The sequence below is a fragment of the Staurois parvus genome, unplaced genomic scaffold (assembly GCF_062004578.1).
Source record: "Staurois parvus isolate SC_StPar_1 unplaced genomic scaffold, SC_StPar_1.0 ptg000122l, whole genome shotgun sequence".
Lineage (NCBI taxonomy): Eukaryota > Metazoa > Chordata > Amphibia > Anura > Ranidae > Staurois > Staurois parvus.
Genome location: NW_028317918.1, coordinates 6,697,685 through 6,718,092, shown reverse-complemented (window position 1 = coordinate 6,718,092; position 20,408 = coordinate 6,697,685). Strand labels below are relative to the sequence as shown.

Here is a 20,408-nt window from a genome sequence, read left to right as displayed (position 1 = left end):
TTTGGTGAATATGAAAAGTTCATCTCAATACTTTGTTATATATCCTTTGTTGGCAATGACAGAGGTCAAACGTTTCCTGTAAGTCTTCACAAGGTTGGCACACACTGTTGCTGGTATGTTGGCCCATTCCTCCATGCAGATCTCCTCTAGAGCAGTGATGTTTGGGGCTGTCGCTGGGCAACACGGACTTTCAACTCCATCCAAAGGTTTTCTATGGGGTTGAGATCTGGAGACTGGCTAGGCCACTCCAGGACCTTGAAATGCTTCTTACGAAACCACTCTGTTGCCCAGGTGGTATGTTTGGGATCATTGTCATGTTGGAAGACCCAGCCACGTTTCATCTTCAATGCCCTTGCTGATGGAGGGAGGTTTGCACTCAAAATCTCACGATACATGGCCCCATTCATTCTGTCCTGTACATGGATCAGTCATCCTGGTCCCTTTGCAGAGAAACAGCCCCAAAGCATGATGTTGCCACCACCATGCTTTACAGTAGGTATGGTGTTCTTTGGATGCAACTCAGCATTCTCTCTCCTCCAAACACAACGAGTTGTGTTTCTACCAATCAGTTCTATTTGGTTTCATCTGACCATATGACATTCTCCCAATCCTCTTCTGGATCATCCAAATGCTCTGTAGCAAACTTCAGACGGGCCCGGACATGTACTGGCTTAAGCAGGGGGACACATCTGGCACTGCAGGATCTGAGTCCCTGGCGGCGTAGTGTGTTACTGATGGTAGCCTTTGTTACGTTGGTCCCAGCTCTCTGCAGGTCATTCACTAGGTCCCCCCGTCTGGTCCTGGGATTTTTGCTCACCGTTCTTGTGATCATTTTGACCCCACGGGGTGAGATCTTGCGTGGAGCCCCAGATCGAGGGAGATTATCAGTGGTCTTGTATGTCTTCCATTTTCTAATTATTGCTCCCACAGTTGATTTGTTCACACCAAGCTGCTTGCCTATTGCAGATTCAGTCTTCCCAGCCTGGTGCAGGTCTGCAATTTTGTTTCCGGTGTACTTCGACAGCTCTTTGGTCTTCACCATAGTGGAGTTTGGAGTGTGACTGTTTGAGGTTGTGGACAGGTGTCTTTTATACTGATAACAAGTTCAAACAGGTGCCATTGATACAGGTAATGAGTGCAGGACAGAGGAGCCTCTTAAAGAAGAAGATACAGGTCTGTGAGAGCCAGAAATCTTGCTTGTTTGTAGGTGACCAAATACTTATTTTCCACCATAATTTGCAAATAAATTCTTTCCAAATCAGCCAATGTGATTGTCTGGATTTTTTTCTCATTTTGTCTCTCATAGTTGAGGTCTACCAATTACAGGCCTCTCTCATCTTTTTAAGTGGGAGAACTTGCACAATTGGTGGCTGACTAAATATTTTTTGCCCCACTGTAAATACCTGCAGTAAAACTAACATGAAGTTTTAGTAGGGGATATTTATAATAGGCTTACAACCATGGGCTAAATATTAATATGGGTAATAAAGATCTTAACTGGGAGAAGAGAAAAAAAAAACAAAACAAAAAAAAAAAAAACACACTATCCATGCTTTTAAATGAGATAGAGATACACACCACATGGTTGGCAGTTTCACTCGGTGTTGGCCAGTTAGTGATGTCACTGAAGTCACTAGCCTAGAGAAAAAAAAAAAGAAAACCACAAAATTCACTTTATTGAACTACTGTTCAGTGCTGTAATAAATGCATACAAGGGAAGCAGTATATATGCCGCTGGCACACATACAAATTGCAACAAGTACATTTAGAGAATTCTTCCACTCAATCTTTAGATCAAAAGACTCCCCAAGCAAAGGAAATAGAGTACAGGTTTTATTTTAACAATGTCTTTCCTAATTGCACCTGAAACTCTTGTGCCATTCAGTACTAAGGCTCCATGCACACTGGGCGTTTGAGAACGCTGGTAACGTTAGCAATGTAAAGTCACATTAAGCTGTAGAGAAAAAAAAGGTCACAAGCCACAAACAGCCGCTGTAAAAACGTCCAGTGTGCATGAGGACAAAGGGTGCTGTTCAATGATTTGTAGCTCACATTGCTATTGACTATTAGCATCTTTGCATCAAGTGTGCCAATCTTAAGAGGAGGTAGATTCTCGAGTATGAAGCTTAACTATTCTCTGAGGACTTGAAGACATATTTTTGGCGTTCTTATTACATTAGTTATAATTTGACTTTCACACTCTCAGACTTGTTCTTCATTTCTTGTATTTAAATAAACAGAGATTTGTAGATAGCCAATTAGGGTGAGTTACCAGCTGCCCAGTGCAATTACTTTGTCCCTCCACTACCGATATGAACTTTACTTTGCGATGCAATTAACAATTTTGGAAACATTAGCTCCGATTTTGCAATGCAGCCTGCTCAAAAAACACCTGGTTTTGTTTTCTAAACAAAACCATGTGATCACCATGTAAGCACTCAAATCAAAGTATCTGTACAGAAAATTGTTAGCAGATGCATCCAATGGGCACTGGCTGTCAAAATACAATAGAAGCAGTGGAAAATTGAGGAACCTGTTAGGGCTCATGTACACTGCAGCTGCTAAACTGACATTTAGGAGCTGCTGAGCGTTTTTTTCAGCAGCCCCTGAACTCTTCTATAGGTTTTCCTATGTGTCCATGTACACATATAGCCGTTTACAGGCCGTTGAGTTTACAGTTGCGTTCAGGAGTAGATTTTACCGGGGTTCCAAACGCTTGTAAATGCGGTTAACTGTGTTTACAAGCGTAAGCGTTTAGACGCGTTTTTTGACAGGTCCACATCCAGATGCTGTCCAGAGCCATTTATTCTTCATCAAAAAAGCATGCAAAGCGTTTTCCATGTATTCAAATGGACCCAGTACACCAGCACAGTCAGTTCCAGGTTTCGCATGAAGGAAATAAATGGTAGAACGTGCTGCATTATGCTCATGATGGGATCCATAGTGAATACAACCAGAAAAGACAGGTCATCTCAACACATACTGCTCTCTCTATTTCTCTCAAAATGTCTGAAAAAGTTAACTTACTATTTTTCAGTGCATTCTGGGCATTTGGAAGGGTCTTCTGAGGTTATTTTTTAAAAAACCGCAAAGAAACGCGGTATGCAAATGCGGCTAAACTGACGTTTTTTAACCTACATTTTCTAGCAGTCAGTTTTGCAGTGGTCAGAAGAGTTTTCCAAATGCCCCGTGTACATGAGCCTTTAGATGTTTTTTCATTCAGCCTGTGTATATGGCCATTAGTTTGTCCAGGCTCAGAACTTTAGGAAATCAGTAGTAGCCAGTTAGCATACAGATTGGGTAGGGGTGGGAATGGGAGAATGTATTTCTTTTTTTTTTTTTAATTCTGCATTGGTATGTGGCCGGGGAAACAAGGATCAAACTGTCATGATAAATTTAAAAGCCCACATAACAGGAGAAAGTAAAATCTGGTGCAGCTCTGCATAGAAACCAATCAGCTTCCAGATTAATTGAACAAGGTGAAATTAGAAGCCGATTGGCTACATTGCACAGTTGCACCAGATTTTGCAGTTTTCCAGTTTTAGTAGATCAAGACTGAGGAATAGTTTTAGATCCATCATGTAGGTTTATCTCTAAAGTTATAAGGTAGTCTCATCTTTCATTTTTAGTAGCCAAAATCTGGAGTTTATATTTTTGGTTTGCAATAAAAATTTGTTTTGCACAGTGCAAGTAGATACTGAATAGAGATTTGAAAAATAAATAAATAAATTTAAAAAAGGCAAATGTTTTGGGAAACAGAGAATTGAAATCTATTTATTCTAGAATTTTTCTGCCTTTGAGAAACATTTAATTTTGGTTGTCTTTAGTATATTTCCAAGCCAACAAAGTACATTTAAAACACCTGTGTAAAAAAATTTTTAAAAAAATGACTCAAGTAACAAAGGGTTAAATGTGTTTAGAACTGAGAATATATCCCTCTACAGAACACCCAAACACTACTAAACTAGTGGGCTTGTCCCTTCAAACAATTTTGTGAGCAAATCAAGAACATGAATCCACATGAGAGTGACACATTCAGCATTCAGTAAGCAATCAAACTTGTTCTACTTAACCAACCTAGAAAACAACCACACAAGAAATACGTATAAACAGAAATTTCTGTACCTTTTTAGACACGGGTTTTGCAGCTTTTACAATCTTTGCAGGGCATGGAAGGTCTAAAATGAACAGACATTTATTTGTAAGAACAGTATGCCCATTCATTTGACACAAATGATACTCTTATTACAAGAACAGCAATTTGTAGACTAGGATAGCTGTTTAATGACCGATTATTAATCTTCACTAACCAAACTGAAATGTCAATTCAATAATAACTTTACTACTTATATAGGGAATTTAGAAGAAACCAATATATTTTGTATTGAAATAAATATATTCTATTGCAGGCTGCCACTGATGACCTTCTTACTGAAATGTTAGTTATTTGGCAATGGAGCTGACCTTGTGGCATTAATATTTAGAATTCCTGATCAGAGTACTTGTTCTGGTTCAGTGACTTGGACTAGCTTGAGTTGCAGATTTGTTTCATATACTTAAAGCTGAACTCGAGCTATGGTTTCAAAGGTTCCAGTTTCTTTTTACTTTGATGCATGCATTAAGGCAAAAAACCTTCTGTGCCACAGGTTCCCCCAAGCCCCGCTTCTACTCACCTGAGCCTGATCTCGATCCAGCGCTGTAAATGAGAGCAGCAGCTCTCTCCGCGCTCTCCCTCCTCACAGGGCAGACTGACAGCAGCAGAATCCATTGGCTCCTGCTGTTGTCAATCAAATCCCATGATGAGCGAGCAGGGGCTGAGCTCCACTGTCTATGTCTACAGATAGACAGCGCTGCTCAGGATCTAGCCCGCACATACTTCACCATAGGAAGAGCCTTCCTATGGTGGCATATGCAGGAGCGCAAGCAGGGGACCCCAGAAGAGGAGGACTAGGGCTGCTCTGTGCAAAACCATTGAGCAGAGCAGACATGACCTGTTTATTATTTAAATGAAGGTTTAAAATCATTTTAATTGCATAGTTATATTAGTCTATCTTGGACTAATGTAAATCAACATACACCATACCTGTGGAATTGTTCATTCACTACAACAGCCATTCACAAAATGCCTTGTATTTTTTCAAAGAATACAAAGCAATCCAATTGGACAAGGTGGAGTTTGTGAAGTCACAAGCTCACCTCTCCATCTGCAGAAGGGCAACTGCGAGGACAGGATTCAGAGGACCGCAGCAATCACTGTTGTAGTGTTGATTACCACAGCGATTCTCCCCTTCCACAGAAATCCTAGAAGTATGGAAAATGTATACTTACGTATGCAATAAAAACATAGCTGGAGCTCGGCTTTCATTTATTGAATTTGGATGTAGCCAGGTAATTATTCCTTTTCCTCATGGAAGAAAGCAATGGTAGCCAAAACCTCAGTTAGGGCTCGTTCACACTTGGCTGTTTTACCAACGCTTGCCAAACGCCCCTATAGCATTTGGCAAGCGTTGGTCCGGCATTTGCGGAGCGGTTTTTAATGCTCCGCAAACGCAGCATGCGCGGTTTAGCGGCGGTTGCTAGGCGTTTGCCGAGCGTTAAAAACGCCCCACATACGCCTATAATGCAGTTTGAATGGTGTTACCGCTCTGCAAACGCCCCGCAGCCGCACCGCAAACGCCGGCCGGGCGTTTGTGGAGCAGCACCACAGACTAGAATAGGAGGCTTCAACGCCTCCTGACTCGACCAGAGGCGTCCGTTTTGCCATGACGCAACGCGACATGACGCAAAACGCTCCTGTTAGAACAGCACCATGTGCTGTAATGTGCAGAATTGACAGAGGCGTTTGGCAAGCAGTAAAACCGCTTCCCAAACGCCTCTCTGCCGCCTGCACACAACGCTAGTGTGAACGTAGCCTTACATGCAGAATCTGCTCCTAGTATAGCAGCCTAACCAAAGGCAACATACACATAGCATAACAAAAAAAAAAAAAACTTTTCATGCCTTGAACATTCACATCTACTCAAAACTTTGTGCAGGCTGTGTCAGAAACAGCAGTATGGTGCGGTGTGAGTACAAGGGCTATTAAAAATTCTTATCAGCATTCACATGTTTTTGTATCTAGCCAGAAGTAATTTAGTTCAAGCATGAATGTGTAAAGATAAGAGTATAGACTATACAGCTCTGCAGTGTAATAACAGCCCAACTGGTCTACCTTGTCAATGGTTTCGTAAAAGAGAAGCCCCCTACTGCCTGCCTATAGTAATCATTATATGGGGGGAGTCAAGAACACCTGGAAGTAGATCACACCACATAAGTCTTCGAGGTTATGTGGGTAACTCAATTTTGGGTTCTGGAACACACGGCTGTTCTCACCCTGGAGACTTCCATTTACTACCTGGCTCTCCTTCAGAGTGGTATGGCCATGAATATATAGTTACCGCTGAGGAGTGATGTTGTTTTGACCATCTCACTATATGGAAGCTGATCTCATCAAATTTTAATGTAAGTTGCTACAATAAAATATGTTTGTCATCTAATACATATACTGATCCCTGGTCTGTTTATGAGGTCTATGGGAAGTGTTTGGAGAAGATGGTAGAATAATGTTTGGAGGCAATCTCATCTTTATTATGGATCCTATGCAGATTTTATCTATGTTAGGGTAATTATGCAGTTTTTATATTGTGTGCAGTGGATTAATTGAGTTGTTGGAGTCCTGACATTTCACGATTGCTGTGGCACTTTAATTTGTCTGCATGTGACACGTGTGGCACTTTATTATAATATCTGGGATAATACAATATGTTTAGAATCTTTTTCTTTGAGGTATATGAAGATTTTCTGGAGTATACCATCAATCTTATTCGGGGATACGAATTATTGTGAAATCACCTGCAAGAATTTTTTGGACTTTACTTGGACTTTAGGTGTAGTGACACTTTATATGTGTTTATTTAATCAAGTCTGCTTATTATTTTTATTTAAAAGTAAAAATATGCCTTCACTGACCTTTGTAGCTGCAGGCAGTGTAGAACAGGGGTAGGCAGCCTTAAAGTAAAGAGGTGGAGGAAGAGGGTAAAAGTGCCCAGTAGGCAAGTAGTTAACCATTGCCATTTTAACCTGTGTGGCACCTTGTGTCTGTAGGCCAAACATTCCAGGGTATATAAACTTTTTTTAATCATGACCATTTGGGTGATTTCTATTATCATTAGGATTTAAAAAAGGAGCCAAAACAACTATGTGATAATAAATGGCTTCATATGATCACTATCCTTAAACAAGACAAGATTTTTTTTCCATTATCAGCCATATTTTCAATAGCAATGCCAAAATTTCACAATTTTCAGGTATCACCCTGGTGCCACTTTCTGGAGCCGACAGCTGGCTCTCTTGTACAAAACGTTCTGTCCCACCAGGAGACCTGAGCAGCCAGCTAGCGTGTCCACAAGCTGGTCAGACACACGAACAGTCAGTTTACCTGGATGTCATGGGCGCCATTTTAAAAAAATCAAAAGCATTACAAAAATACTGATCTTGGTGTTTTGAATGCTTTTGGAGGACAAAAGAGGGATTTGGGGTCTTATAGACGCCAGATCCCTCCATAAAAAGCACTTGTCACATGCCTATTACTGAGGGGGGCACTTAAAAATTTTAAGTGCCCCCATCCCCCTATCATCACGTGAACACGCGTGTCAGTAATGCACACATGCAAACAGCAATCAGCCCACATATACTGTATTACCGCGAACATCAGATCATGGGCAGTAATTCTAGCACTAGACCTCGTCTGTAAATCTAAAGTGGGTAAACTGAAAAAGTATTTTTAAGCGTCGCCTATGACTAGTAAAACTGATGTCGTTTGTCACCATTGCACGTGCAATTTTAAACCATGCATGTTTGGTATCTATTTACCCGGGGTAACATCTTTTATGTTTTACCAAAAATGGGTTATGTATTGTGTTGTGTGTTTTTTTTGGGAAAAAAATAAATGTAGTTTGCAAACCACCGCATAAATACCATGTGACAAAAAAAAAAAAAAAAAAATTGCAAAACCCACCAATTTATTCTCTAGGGCCCTGGCTTAAAAATATATACTGTTTAGGAGTTCTAATTAATTTTCTAGCAAAAAATACAGGTTTTTACATGTTTACAAAAAAGTTCCAGAAATGGCCTAGAGCTGAAGTGGTTAATTTCCCATTGGCTTTTTAAATTCAATTAGCGTCTGCGTATAGATAGCCTGAGTTTGTTAGCTCTCATGTGGATGCAAAAGACCTGCGTAACAAGGTAACTGAACTTTATAAGATGGAAAAGGATATAAAAAGTTATCCAAAGCCTTGAATATGCCAGTCAGTACTGTTCAATCACTTATTAAGAAGAAGTGGAAAATTTGGGGATCTCTTGATACCAAGCCAAGGTCAGGTATACCAAGAAAATTTACAGCCACCACTGCTAAAAGAATTGTTCGCAATACAAAGAAAAACCCACGGGTAACCTCAGTAAAATACAAATGGGAGGAAAAAGAAAAAAAAAAAAAAAAGTACCGCATAGCTCATAGGAGACAGACAGACGGCTTATGTATAACAAGTCCAATAGTCTTTTGTAGTTATATTGTATGAGGACTGCCAACTGAGGGAGCTAGAACAGGCTATGTGAAGATTCAAAGAGCAGTGCCATCTGAGTGTAGTATAACCATACACCATTTTTACACAGTATTCATGCCGCTCTGGTGGTTCCCAGGGCTCCCTGGCTGGCGTGAGTTTGAGAATGACAACAGATGTCATCACTACTGGAAGGGCCTGATGAAGGAGCACGCATGCTCAGAACGTGTGCCAAACCTCTTGTTTCCACTTCTGGTAGTGACGATATCTGTTCTCAGCCTTAGACTCATGCCTGTGAAGGACCTTGGGAACCACCAGAGTGGCCCAGACGAGCAATCATCCCACATAGCTAACCGGACACGATTACAGCAGTGAGATACATTACATGCCTGCTACAAGTCTTGTTCTTGTGAGTTGGTTTACTTGTGACTAAAGATGGTGTATGATTATACCACACTCAGATGGCCTGCCTTTTTATCCTTCAGGAGAAATACAGGCTTCCCTGTAAAAAGATGGTATGGTTGTTTCAAGGATGATACTTTAACGATACTTTAATAAAAAAAAAAAAAAAAAAGCTGCCTGAAAGAAGCCTTTATTGCGCCAGTGCCACAAAAAAGCCCAGTTATAACACCTTGACATCCCGCACCTGACTTTTTTGTGGCACTGGCAGAATAAGGGCTTCTTTCTAGAAACTTGACCATGCAGCTCATTTTTGTTCAAACACCATCGTATTGTGCTCCTTGAAACAACCACACCATCTTTTTCCAGAGCAGCCTATATTTTCTCCGGAGGTTACCTGTGGGTTTTTCTTTGTAACCTGAATTCTTCTGGCAGTTGTGCCTGCAAGCTTTCTTCGTCTACCTGACCTTAGCTTAGTGTCAAGAGATCCTCAAATTTTCCACTTCTTAAGTAATTGAACTGTACTGACTGGCATATTCAAGACTTTGGTTATCTTTTAGATCCTTTTACATCTTTCTAAAGTTCCATTACCTATTTCGCAGGTCTTTTGACAGTTCTTTTTTGCTCTCCATGGCTCAGTATCTTACCTGCTAATTGCATCCATGTGAGAGCTAACAAACTCATTGATTATTTATACACAGATACTTATTGCAATTTAAAAAGCCACAGATGTGGGAAATTTACCATTAATTGACATTTTAACCTGTGGGAGTGTCACCTTGTGTGTCTGTACCAAGGCCAAACATTCCAGGATATGTAAACTTGAACAGGGCCATTTGGGTGATTTCTGTTATTATATGACCACTATCCTTAACCACTTGCCCTCCTGAGGATTTACCCCCCTTCCTGACCAGGCCTCTTTTTGCTATACAGTGCTGCACTATTTAAACTAACTGCGCGGTCATGCAATGCTGCACAAGGTTTTGAAATATAAAAAAAGAAAAGAAAAAATATGTTTTTGTTTTCTTTCTTCATTTCCAAAAACATGTGGCAACAAACAAGATCTGCAAAATACTCACCATGCATCTTATCAAATTCCTTGGGGTGTCTACTTTACAAAAAGGGGCAATTTGCAGTGGTTTGGTGCTATCCTGGCATTTCAGGGCCTCCAAAACTGATAGGTAGACTGGAAGTGTAATGAGGAAATAAAGCCCTTTAAAAGCCTGAAGGTGCTTATTGGATTTTGGGGTCCTGTACTTGGCTAGACTGCCAAAAAGTCTCTCACATGTGGTACCCCCATACTCGGGAGAAGTAGTAGAATGTATTTTGGGGATTAATTCCCCATATATACGCATGGCATGTGTGAGCAATAAATCATTTAAGTAACAATTTTGTGTCCAAAAAAAAAAAAAAAAATTATTTTTGTTTTGTCATTTTTCAAAAACTTGTGGTAAAAAAAAAATAAAATTCTTCTTTTGACTCAACATGCCTTTCAGCAAAAATGTTGGGTTGTCTACTTTCCAAAAAAGGGGTAATTTTGGGGGGTGGGGGGTTTTTTATGCCCAGCATTAGAAATTTATGCCACACATCGCTCACTCTTCTAACCACCTGAAGATCAAGCCTTTTCTGACACACTGAAAAAAAAAATAATTTTTTTGCTAGAAAATTACTTTTAACCCCCAACATTATATATTTTTCTAAAGCAGACACCCTAGTGAATAAAATGGTGGGTGCTGCAATCATTTATATCACAGTACTCATGCAGCGATTTTTCAAATGCAATTTTTTTATTAAAAAAAAAAAAAAAAAAAACACAATATATTGGCCAATTATTTGGTAAAATATAAAAAGATGATGGTATGCCAAGTAAATAGAAACCAAACATGACATGCTTTAAAGCTGCGCATGCCCCGTGCAATGGCAAAAAAATGCATACTTTTTTTTATCCATAGGCAACGCTTTAAAACCCTTTACAAGCTACCATTTTAGATTTACAGAGGAGGTCTAGTGCTAGAATTACTGCCCTTGATGTGACATTCAGGGCGATACCTTACATGCATGGTGCAACCGCTGTTTACATACTGGCACAGTGTCAACGCTCCCACACGCAGGTGTGCGCGCGCGGGGGGGTGGGGTGGTTGGGGGTTGGCGAGGGTGCTTTTTTTTTCCCAAAAATTTTTTTTTTTCTTCTTTATTATTTTTACACTGTCCCTTTCATTTTTTTTATCACTTGTAATGCTATCACAGGGAATGCAAATATCCCCGTAACTTTAATAGGTATTGTCATATATTTTTTTTTTTTTTTTTTTTAAATCTGGGGTCTGCCCTTACATTATCTAATCTCACCAAAATCGATGTGATCAGATGCGGTCCCAATTTACAAATGGCACTTTTAGATCCTACGAAACTGAAGTGATGAATGCTTGTAGCTTCCGATTTCTTAAACTATAGAGATGATTGGCACCATTCCGGTCTCCAAATCAGCTCTATGGTCAGCTGGCAGAAACACCAGCTGCATTCTCAGGTTCCCCGATGGCTCGGGACTGCCCATGGAAGGCAGCGGGGGAGGGGGGGGCATCTTCTCCAGCTGCTTGTAAAAGCAATCCTGCAGCCAATTAGCCACTAGGATTGCTTTTACATGAAAGCCGACTGCCGGCTGAAAAAAAACAAAAGCAGTGTGCACGAGCCGACGGAGAACGGTTAATAAACAAAACAGTTCTCCTCCCCGTCAGAGATCCTCAGTAATCATTGGGCGCCGGCGAGTAATCACTGGCTGGGACCAGTGTACAGATATGAAAAAAAAAAAAAAACCATTAGAAAATACCTTTCTTTCAAGTGATCACATACTATCTGTTCTCAGCTGCATAAGGAGGATAAGAAGAAGCAGCAGCACACTGATCAATGGCTGTACACAGAGGGAAGGAGGAGGGGGTCAGCAGAAATCTGATCATTGGAGGAGAGCAGACTGAGTTTTAGCAAAGCTACAGAAATTACCCCACTGTGCTCATGTCTGGTATGGTCAGTTTTTAACAGGAAAGCAGAGGGACTGGCAGGAACACCAGGGATTTCAAACAAAGGAAGCAATACAAAGAGAACAGGATATTTTTTCTTACAAGTACATGGTACAGCAGGCACAAATCATGAAGATGAAATGTCAGGTTTACATATTTCTTAATTTAAAACGTTTTCAGCGTTGACACTGCACCATGGCTTTTGCACTGTTTCTCTCCCTCCCCTCCTGTCTTTGACAAACCATTTTTATCTTGTAAAAGTAGCAGTGATCATTTTGCTGTACACAGCCTTTACAAGAAGCAGAGATGTGGGAGGGGTCAGCAGGCTCCACCCACTACAGGCTGGTTGCCGAAAACTACAGGCCGGAATGGAGACAAAACCAGTTACCCTGGACAAGGGAAGAGAACAGCAGTGACTGGCCTTGATCAAGGGAAGTTCCTGCACAGAGGGAAAGTTTCACACTGGATTACTGCACAGATCTGGAAGAAATACACAAATCATGCAAGACTCAAAAGAAGAATAAATATGATGAATGTATTTAGATCAGGGGTGGGCAAACTTTTTGACTTGAGGGCCGCAATGGGTTCATATATTGGACCCGGGGGCTGGACCAAGAGTAGATGAATGATGTGTATGTGTCATCCATAGTAAGTATAGTAATATTCCCCCATAGTAAGCATAGTAATTCATCCCCCATATAGTAATTCATCCCCCATAGAGTAAGTCCCCCCTGTGTCAATTTACTTACCTTTGCTCCGCGCGTTCCTCTCGCCGTGTTCCCGCGCCGTTCCGGTCTTCAGGGCGGACTGTGAGAGGAGCCTAGCTCCCCTCACGTTCGTCACGCTGCCCCGCCTACACACATCCTGACAGCCTCACATCACGCTCCGCAGGCCAGATTAAAAGGTCCGCCGGGCCGTATACGGCCTGCGGGCCGTAGTTTGCCCATTGCTGATTTAGACAGTGGGGGTTATTTACTAAACCTCGAGAGCGCAGAATCTGGTGCAACTCTGCATAGAAACCGATCAACTTTCAGGTTTATTTGCCAAAGCTTAACTGAACAAACTGAAGTTAGAAGCGGATTGGCTATCATGAACAGCTGCACCAGTTATAGTAAATCGATTCCAATATTTGCCTTTTCTGGAGTTCAGATTAAGGCTAGGTTCACATCTGTACAGGTGGTGCCGCTGCGGATCCTCAAAAAAAATACAGGCAGCCGCACAACCCGCATAGGGGAATGCTAATGGCACGCCGCCCGCACTGGAAATTGCAACCGTACTGAGAACCGAGGTTTCTGTTCGGGCTGCGTTATCCAAAGAAGTGCAGGGACTACTTCGCTGCGTATCCCGGGGCACGGGAGTCCATTCAATGAATGGGCTCTCGTGGCCACGCAAACCGCAGGAACGTAGAGATGTGAACATAACCTTAACCACTTGGCCTCCTGAGGATTTACCCCCCTTAATGACCAGGCCTCTTTTTGCTACTCAGCGCTGCACTAATTCAACTGATAATTGCGTGGTCATGCAATGCTGCACCCAAACAAAATTTACGTACTTTTTTTCACACAAATAGAGCTTTCTTTCGGTGGTATTTGATCACCTGTGCGCTTTTTATTTTTTACGCTATAAACAAAAAAAGGCCAAACATTTTGAAAAACAATATTTTTTACTTTCAGCTATAAAAAATATATAGTAAACTTGCTTTTGTGTGAAAGTTATAGCGTCTACAAACTATGGTATAGATACTGCAATTTACGCCTTTTTTTTGCTATACAGCGCTGCACTAGTTTAACGGACAATTGCGCGGTACATAAATGAAATTTACATCCTTTTTTTTCCCCACAAAATTGAGCTTTCTTTCGGTGGTATTTGATCACCTGTGTGGTTTTTATTTTTTGTGCTATAAAAAAAAAAAAAAAAAAAAAAAAGGTCTGACAATTTTGAGGAAAAAAACAAAACAATATTTTGGACTTTTTGCTATAAAACATGTCCAGTAAAAAAAAAATTTAAACATCAAATTTAGTCATAAATTTCTGCCAAAATGCATTCTGCGACATGTCTTAGCTGATAAAAACCCCAATACGTGTAAATTAATTGGTTTACGTGAAAGTTATTGCGTTTACAAATGGCGGGAAAGATACTGGGATTTTGTTTTTTTTTATACTAATAATGGCGGCAATCAGCGACTTATGGCAGGACTGCGGCGGACATTCTGACACTGGGGGGGAACTGACTTGGGGTCACTGACATCCCCAGTGACACCAATACAGTGATCAGTGCAAAAAAAAACAAAAAACACTGACACTGTACTAATGGCACTGGGGAGGAAGGGGTTAAGTTTATTATTCAGGGAAAGGGTTAACTGTGTAAGGGGAGTGTTTTACTAGGGGGCGGGGGGGGTGTACTGCAGGGAACACCGCTGATCGGGAGAGAGAAACTCTTCTGTCCCGATCAGCGTGTCCTGGAGCTGTCAGGGAACTGACAGAAAGCACAGCTACTGCAGCTGTGCTCTCTGTCAGCGATTGCCGCTGATCGCCGGGACATAGCCGGTAACGACCGGCTGTTACCCGGCGACTGACATCTGCGGCTGTGATCGGCAGGACAGGTAGGGTGGCGGCGCAGCCACTACCGGTTTTAAAAACACACGTTTTTAAAGCAGTGACCAAATTACAGCTCACACAGTAGTTCTCAATGGCTGCAAGAATACAGACAGAGAGAAAGAAATGATTGCTTTTACATCCTATATGGGTGTAAAAGCAATCAGTGTGAAAAAAAAATCATCACCCCCCCCCCCCCCCAACAAGTAGTACAGTGTCACCATGGTGACACTGTACTGCTAGGGTGACAGTATGTAAAAAAACAAACAAATAATATAAAAAAATAAAATAAAAATGTAAAACAAAATGTTTAAAAATTATAATTTTTGGTTATAAACTAATTTGGCTTTTTTTTTTTTTACTAAAAAGATAATGGAATAAATTTTGGCCAAGATTTATGATGAAATATTATTTATTTGCAAACTTTTATAAGAAAAACACTTTTTTTCAAAATTTTTGGACTTTTTCATTTACATAGCAAAAAAAAATAAAAATCCCAGCGGTGAATAAATACCACCAAAATAAAGCTTGATAGCACTGAAAGCTGAAAATTGCCCTGGACAGGAAGGGGGTAAAAGTGTCCAGACAGGAAGTGGTTAAAACCAAACATTAATTACACAGGCTCTGTGGCTGATTAAGGTGGTAATTAAACTAGCTTAGTGCCTTATCTGCATTAAATTAGCCCCAGAACCTGTGTAAAACTGGAAGTAAACGCTTTTTGTTTTTTTAATTACCACCTACAGGTAAGCTTACCTGTAGGTAAAATGAATATCTCCTAAACGTGCACCATTTAGGAGATATTGCCTCTTTTTTAAAGCTGGCGCATGAGCTCTGAAGGAACGGCATACCTGTGCCGTTCCTTCAGAGCCGTGTGCCATAGCCCAGTGACGTCATCGTGGCCCAGCCTGTTAGATGGCTGGAGCTTTTGAATGCAGAAGGAAGACCAGGTGAAAATTAAAGAATTTGCAGTGGTGACAGCACGCCACTCAAGTGCTTCATTTTAAAGTGTCACTAAACCCACAACAGTGAAATCAGGCTGTATATGCAGTAAAGCATACCTCTTATACTCATTGTGGAACCTAAAGGGATAATCCCCTGCATTGTGTAAAAACGCTGTTTGATCCTGACTTCTCTGATCCTCCCCTTCTTCCAGTGTCCCCCTCTTGTCTCCTGATAAGACATATTGTGTGGAGGCACTCTGCACATGCTCAGTTTGGTGTGTATTGCTATAGAGGTTTTTGTATTTACTTGGGAGAGTGCATGACATCAGCAAAGGGCCAATCGGAATTGTCCAGACAGAGGTCAGAGGTCCTGCATCCTCCTGGAGCAGAATGAAAATTCCTCCCACAAGCTTTAACCAGTGCTCGACTGGACATTTAAAAAAAAAAAAAAAAAACTACTTGTCCAGGGACTAAATCTGTGCCCCAATCTATTGGTCCCTCGTGACAATCTACTTGTCCTGATGAAAAAAATAAATTTTGAACAAAACCGTATTTAAATCTGAGGTGATTTAAGGAATGCCTGGGGCTTTTAAAAACAAAAAGGGGCTTTATGGCGACTTAAACATTTAATATTTTTAACATTGCACTATTTACCAATCCTCCCCTCCCTGCCTGTCTCCAGCACCGCACCCGGGGACTAGTAGGGAGGGGAGAGACCTTGAAGTGTAATGAGCACTGATTGGGTGTTGGTCAGGGAAGGGGAGTGTCGGCCTTAGCCTTTTTAAAGCCCCTAATAGGTCATCAGTATAGTGTACGGAGGAGGTCTGCTGCTAGAATTATTGCTCTCATTCTGGCATGTGCAGCGATATACAACGTGTATATCAATCAGCGTTTTCATGTGTAGGCGCCCCAGCGTGTGCTTTTACGTTTGTATGTGCGTACATATGTGGGAATGGGGGGCCTCAAAAATTTTTTTGCGGGGTTATGTGCTTGGGGGTAAATTTACTTTTTTTTTTTTTTTTTTTAAAACCACTTGCCTACTGGGCACTTATACCCCCTTCCTGCCCAGGCCAATTTTCAGCTTTCAGCGCTGTCACAATTTGAAAGACAATTGTGCAGTCATGCAACATTATACCCATATGAAATTTTTATCATTTTTTTCTCACAAATAGAGCTTTCTTTTGGTGGTATTTACTTGCCGCTGGGCATTTTACTTTTTGCGCTATAAACAAAAAAAGAGCAAAAAAAATATAACATTTTGCAAGCAGGTAATTTTTCTCCTTCACTGATGTGTGTTGATGAGGCTGCACTGACGGGCAGAACTGATAGGCGGCACTGCTGGGCACAGGTGGGGGCACTGCTGGGCACCGATCAGGACACTGATCATCAGTTCCCTGATGATCGGTGCTGATCCCTGCTCTGACAACTGCAAGTTCTCGGCAGTACTTTCCTCACGCTCTAACAGTGTGAGGAAAGTGCACCCGAGAAGCGGCAATTGCATTTCCCGGTGATCAGCGGGTCATTGGACACAGCTGATTACGTGGTAAAAGGCCGCTGTGATTGGCCTTTTACCACATCACGTGATCAGCTGTGTCCGTAGGACACAGCAATCATGGAGACCACTGGGTGCGCGCCCCCAGGGGTGTGCAGGAGAGCGCGCTCTGGGAAGATGTCAAATGACGCCCACCCAGAACTGGCCAGTCGCAGTGCAGCCGTCATTCGGCTATCTGCAGTCGGCAACTAGTTAATTCAATCACTAACAGACAAAAAGTCCCCTATGTGATGATTTTTTGGTGACAGGTTCTCTTTATTAAGACATCCAGGGTCTAAAAGACCCTGGATGTCTCCCCTGTACTCCACTGAATGTAATGCAGGGCACATCACACTGCATTACATTATTTCCCAGCCTTGATAGCTAGGAAATCTGTCAACAGGGACCCGGAAGTGACATCACATCACTTTCAGGTCAGGAGGAGGGGAGCGGATGTGTCCGCTCTTCTCCCTCCCCTACACCTGCCGGCACTCACTGAACTAGTCACATAGTCACAGGCCCGCAGATGGGCAAGCTAAGCCCGGGAGACATAGCGGGCAGGGGGGGCAGATGAGGGCACTGTAGTGGGTTGTGTGGAAGCAATCAGGCAGCACAGCTGCCCGAATGCTTCCACCTGACAGGCGAGCCCTGCTGCTTGCCCGCAACAGGGCAAAAGATTAAAAAATACCTGCCCAATGCCCGGAACTACATGTTTGTGGTGTCGGGCGATATAAATTGAACATCCCTGTGAACACTGACAGAAGTCACAAGACTGCTCTAACTGCTGATGAGAAAATGTATTTAGCAGTTTATATTTACTGAAATTGCATTTCCATTTTCTGTGGGAGACCAGATATAGTGAATGCAGGGTCCTGGGTTTAGTAACACTTTATAACATTACCTTGCAGGGGACTTTTTTTCCCCCCCCCTTTCCCTGAGGTTTAGTACAGCTTTAATAAATGTTCGGTTTATAAAGTGATGAGGTGGCAACACTAGGTGATACAGAAAGATGAAACAAATCCTCCTACATAAGTTTGACCTGGTTTTCTCTTCATCAACTGCAACTCAAAGTGCAGGATTTATAAAGCTTGTATGAGAGTTCAGGAAAAAAAGGAGTGGAAAGCTGAAATTACACTCTGTAGGGCTCGGGAGGACAGCTTTAAGAGCTGATTGGAAGGAAGAGACACACCTCCTTTACACAGCACACAGGAACAGAGCTGAGGCTATCAAACTGCTGGAGGTCCCTCCCCATCACCTTTATTCTCCTGGGGTCAGGAAAACCTGTCAGAAGTGACTCATGCTGGATGGCAGAGGCACAAAGCAGCAAACAGAAATGACAGTTAGTGCTTTTAATTGAGACAAGTACACACTATAGAGGGATATACTTTATGTCTGAGGTATAGAACCACTTTAAAGTGTTACTAAACCCAGGACCCTGCATTCACTATATTGGGTCTCCTACAGTACATGGAAATGCAATTATTTTAGTAAATACAAACTGCTAAATACCTTTTCTCATCAGCAGTATACAGCAGTCTTGTGACTTCTGTCCAGCAGAGAACTGGTTAAAACGTGCAGGAGGAGTTTTCATTTTGCTCTAGGATGCAGAACCCCCGATCTCTGTCTGGATAGTGCTAATTAGCCCTGTGCTGATCACATGCACTCTCCCGAGAGAAAAAAAAAAAAGCAACCTCTCTAGCCATACACACTAAACTGACATGTGCAGTGTCTCCACACTATATGTGTTATCAGGAAGAGGGGGACACTGGAAGAAGGGGATGATCAGAGCAGTCAGGATCAAACAGCATTTTCACACAATGCAGAGGATTAACCCCTTAGGCACCATGGTAAGTATAACAAGCATGCTTTACTGCATATACAGGCTGATTTTACTGTTGTGTTTTTGGTTCAGAGGACCCCGAATCTCATCTCTTTGGCAGCTATGTATGTCAGATTTGGCTGGAATCCCATGCCAATCAAGTATAATCATCACCTCTGTCCTGGCAAGAGATCAGACAGGATAATAGCAGACAACATCACACATGGTGACACACCTGACGTACCTGTGTGCCCCGGAGCACCGTACACATGGGCCAGCGGTGGCCCGTTGCTCTTCTTGGTCCAGGGGTTGACCTTTGGCAGCGGGGCCTCCATGGCTCTGAACTCTGAGGGTCCACCATGCTGGTCGTTCTCCTTGTTGTGAAGCTGAGACTTCGGCTCTATGGAGTCCTGGCCTTCACCTCTCTCCACCTCCCTGACAGGGGCTGGCTTGTACACCTCAGCTGCCATGTTTGGAGTTCAAGGCTCAGAGTATGGGCTGTATAGGAGTGCTGGGGGCTGAGCCTGGCCTCTACAAGACTCATACAGAAGGGCTGCACTTGTGGACTCCACACACAATGGCACACATAGGAAACTTGTGCCCAGGACACTGCTGCCAATGGCTCCCACAGTGCAGGTGACCAGGGGCCTGGCTGCTGCTCCGGTTACAGGAACACAAACAAGGACTGCACCCACCAAAGTCCTCCAGGAGTCCGCTTCAGCCGGTCTGTGACACCCAGGTCAGCATATGTCCTCCACTATCAATGTCTGTTCGAAGCGCGTTCACCGAGCAGATTAACACGGGAGCGTTTATTTACTTACAAACACTGCACGTCCACGTGCCCCGCCCATTCTGGGGAGCGCGCCTGCCTGGCTTCAGAAAGGTCCTAGGCGCGCATGCGCACAGCTGTCATCGCAGCTGTCAGCGTGTGTGCGCGCGCGGGGAGCGCGCTCCCGCTGATGACCTGACTCTGGTGACAGTTCTAAGTTATGAGCCACTGCTGGGAGCTCTATATTTGTCTGCTTTAGCCTTGTGGCTACTAACTGTAAAAGGAAAACACTTCTCTTCAACCTTTGCTACTGATTCATCCTAAACTATAACAAAGTAGCAGGGCAAGTTGCTGAGATGGAAATTGTGGGTATAGCAATACAAGAAATAAAGAGGACATGGGTCAGCCGACAGGAAAAGTCCAAGTTAAAATGGATCATGTACGTGGATGTTTACAGGCGCAAGTTATTGTTATAGAGGAGTTATGGAGCAATAATAGTTGGCGAAGTGCTTTACAAAATAAAAAAGAAATGGCGTGCGTTCAATAGGATTCAATACCAGAGGGTTCAGAAGGCCGTGCTCATTACAGCTTACTAAAAGGGGGGTCCAGTGATAGAAAACTGTGAGGGGATGAGTTGATGGGGAGGGTACAAGGATACTGTAATACCCCATTTAGTGGCTTAGTGTGTGGGGGGCAGCGTGGGCAGTCACCCCAGGCACAACATTTAAAGGGGAGCAAATATTAGTC

The 20,408-nt window shown here is 42.4% G+C and overlaps 1 protein-coding gene across 2 annotated transcripts in view; it reads right to left on the bottom strand.

The window, feature by feature from the left end:
• LARP1B (La ribonucleoprotein 1B) overlaps positions 1 to 19,758 on the bottom strand; it is a 65,704-nt gene extending 45,946 nt beyond the window's left edge. Inside the window, exons 1-3 of one of the 2 annotated variants that reach the window (XM_089672195.1) lie at positions 19,128 to 19,758; positions 4,126 to 4,178; positions 1,579 to 1,638 (exon numbers count right to left, since the gene is read on the bottom strand). In XM_089672195.1, coding sequence (XP_089528321.1) covers positions 1,579 to 1,638; positions 4,126 to 4,178; positions 19,128 to 19,362 — 348 coding nt within the window. In that variant the 5' untranslated portion in view covers positions 19,363 to 19,758. The remainder of the gene's footprint in view (positions 1 to 1,578; positions 1,639 to 4,125; positions 4,179 to 19,127) is intronic. The other variant, XM_089672197.1, reaches the window with a different exon arrangement.
• Positions 19,759 to 20,408: the final 650 nt, after the last annotated feature.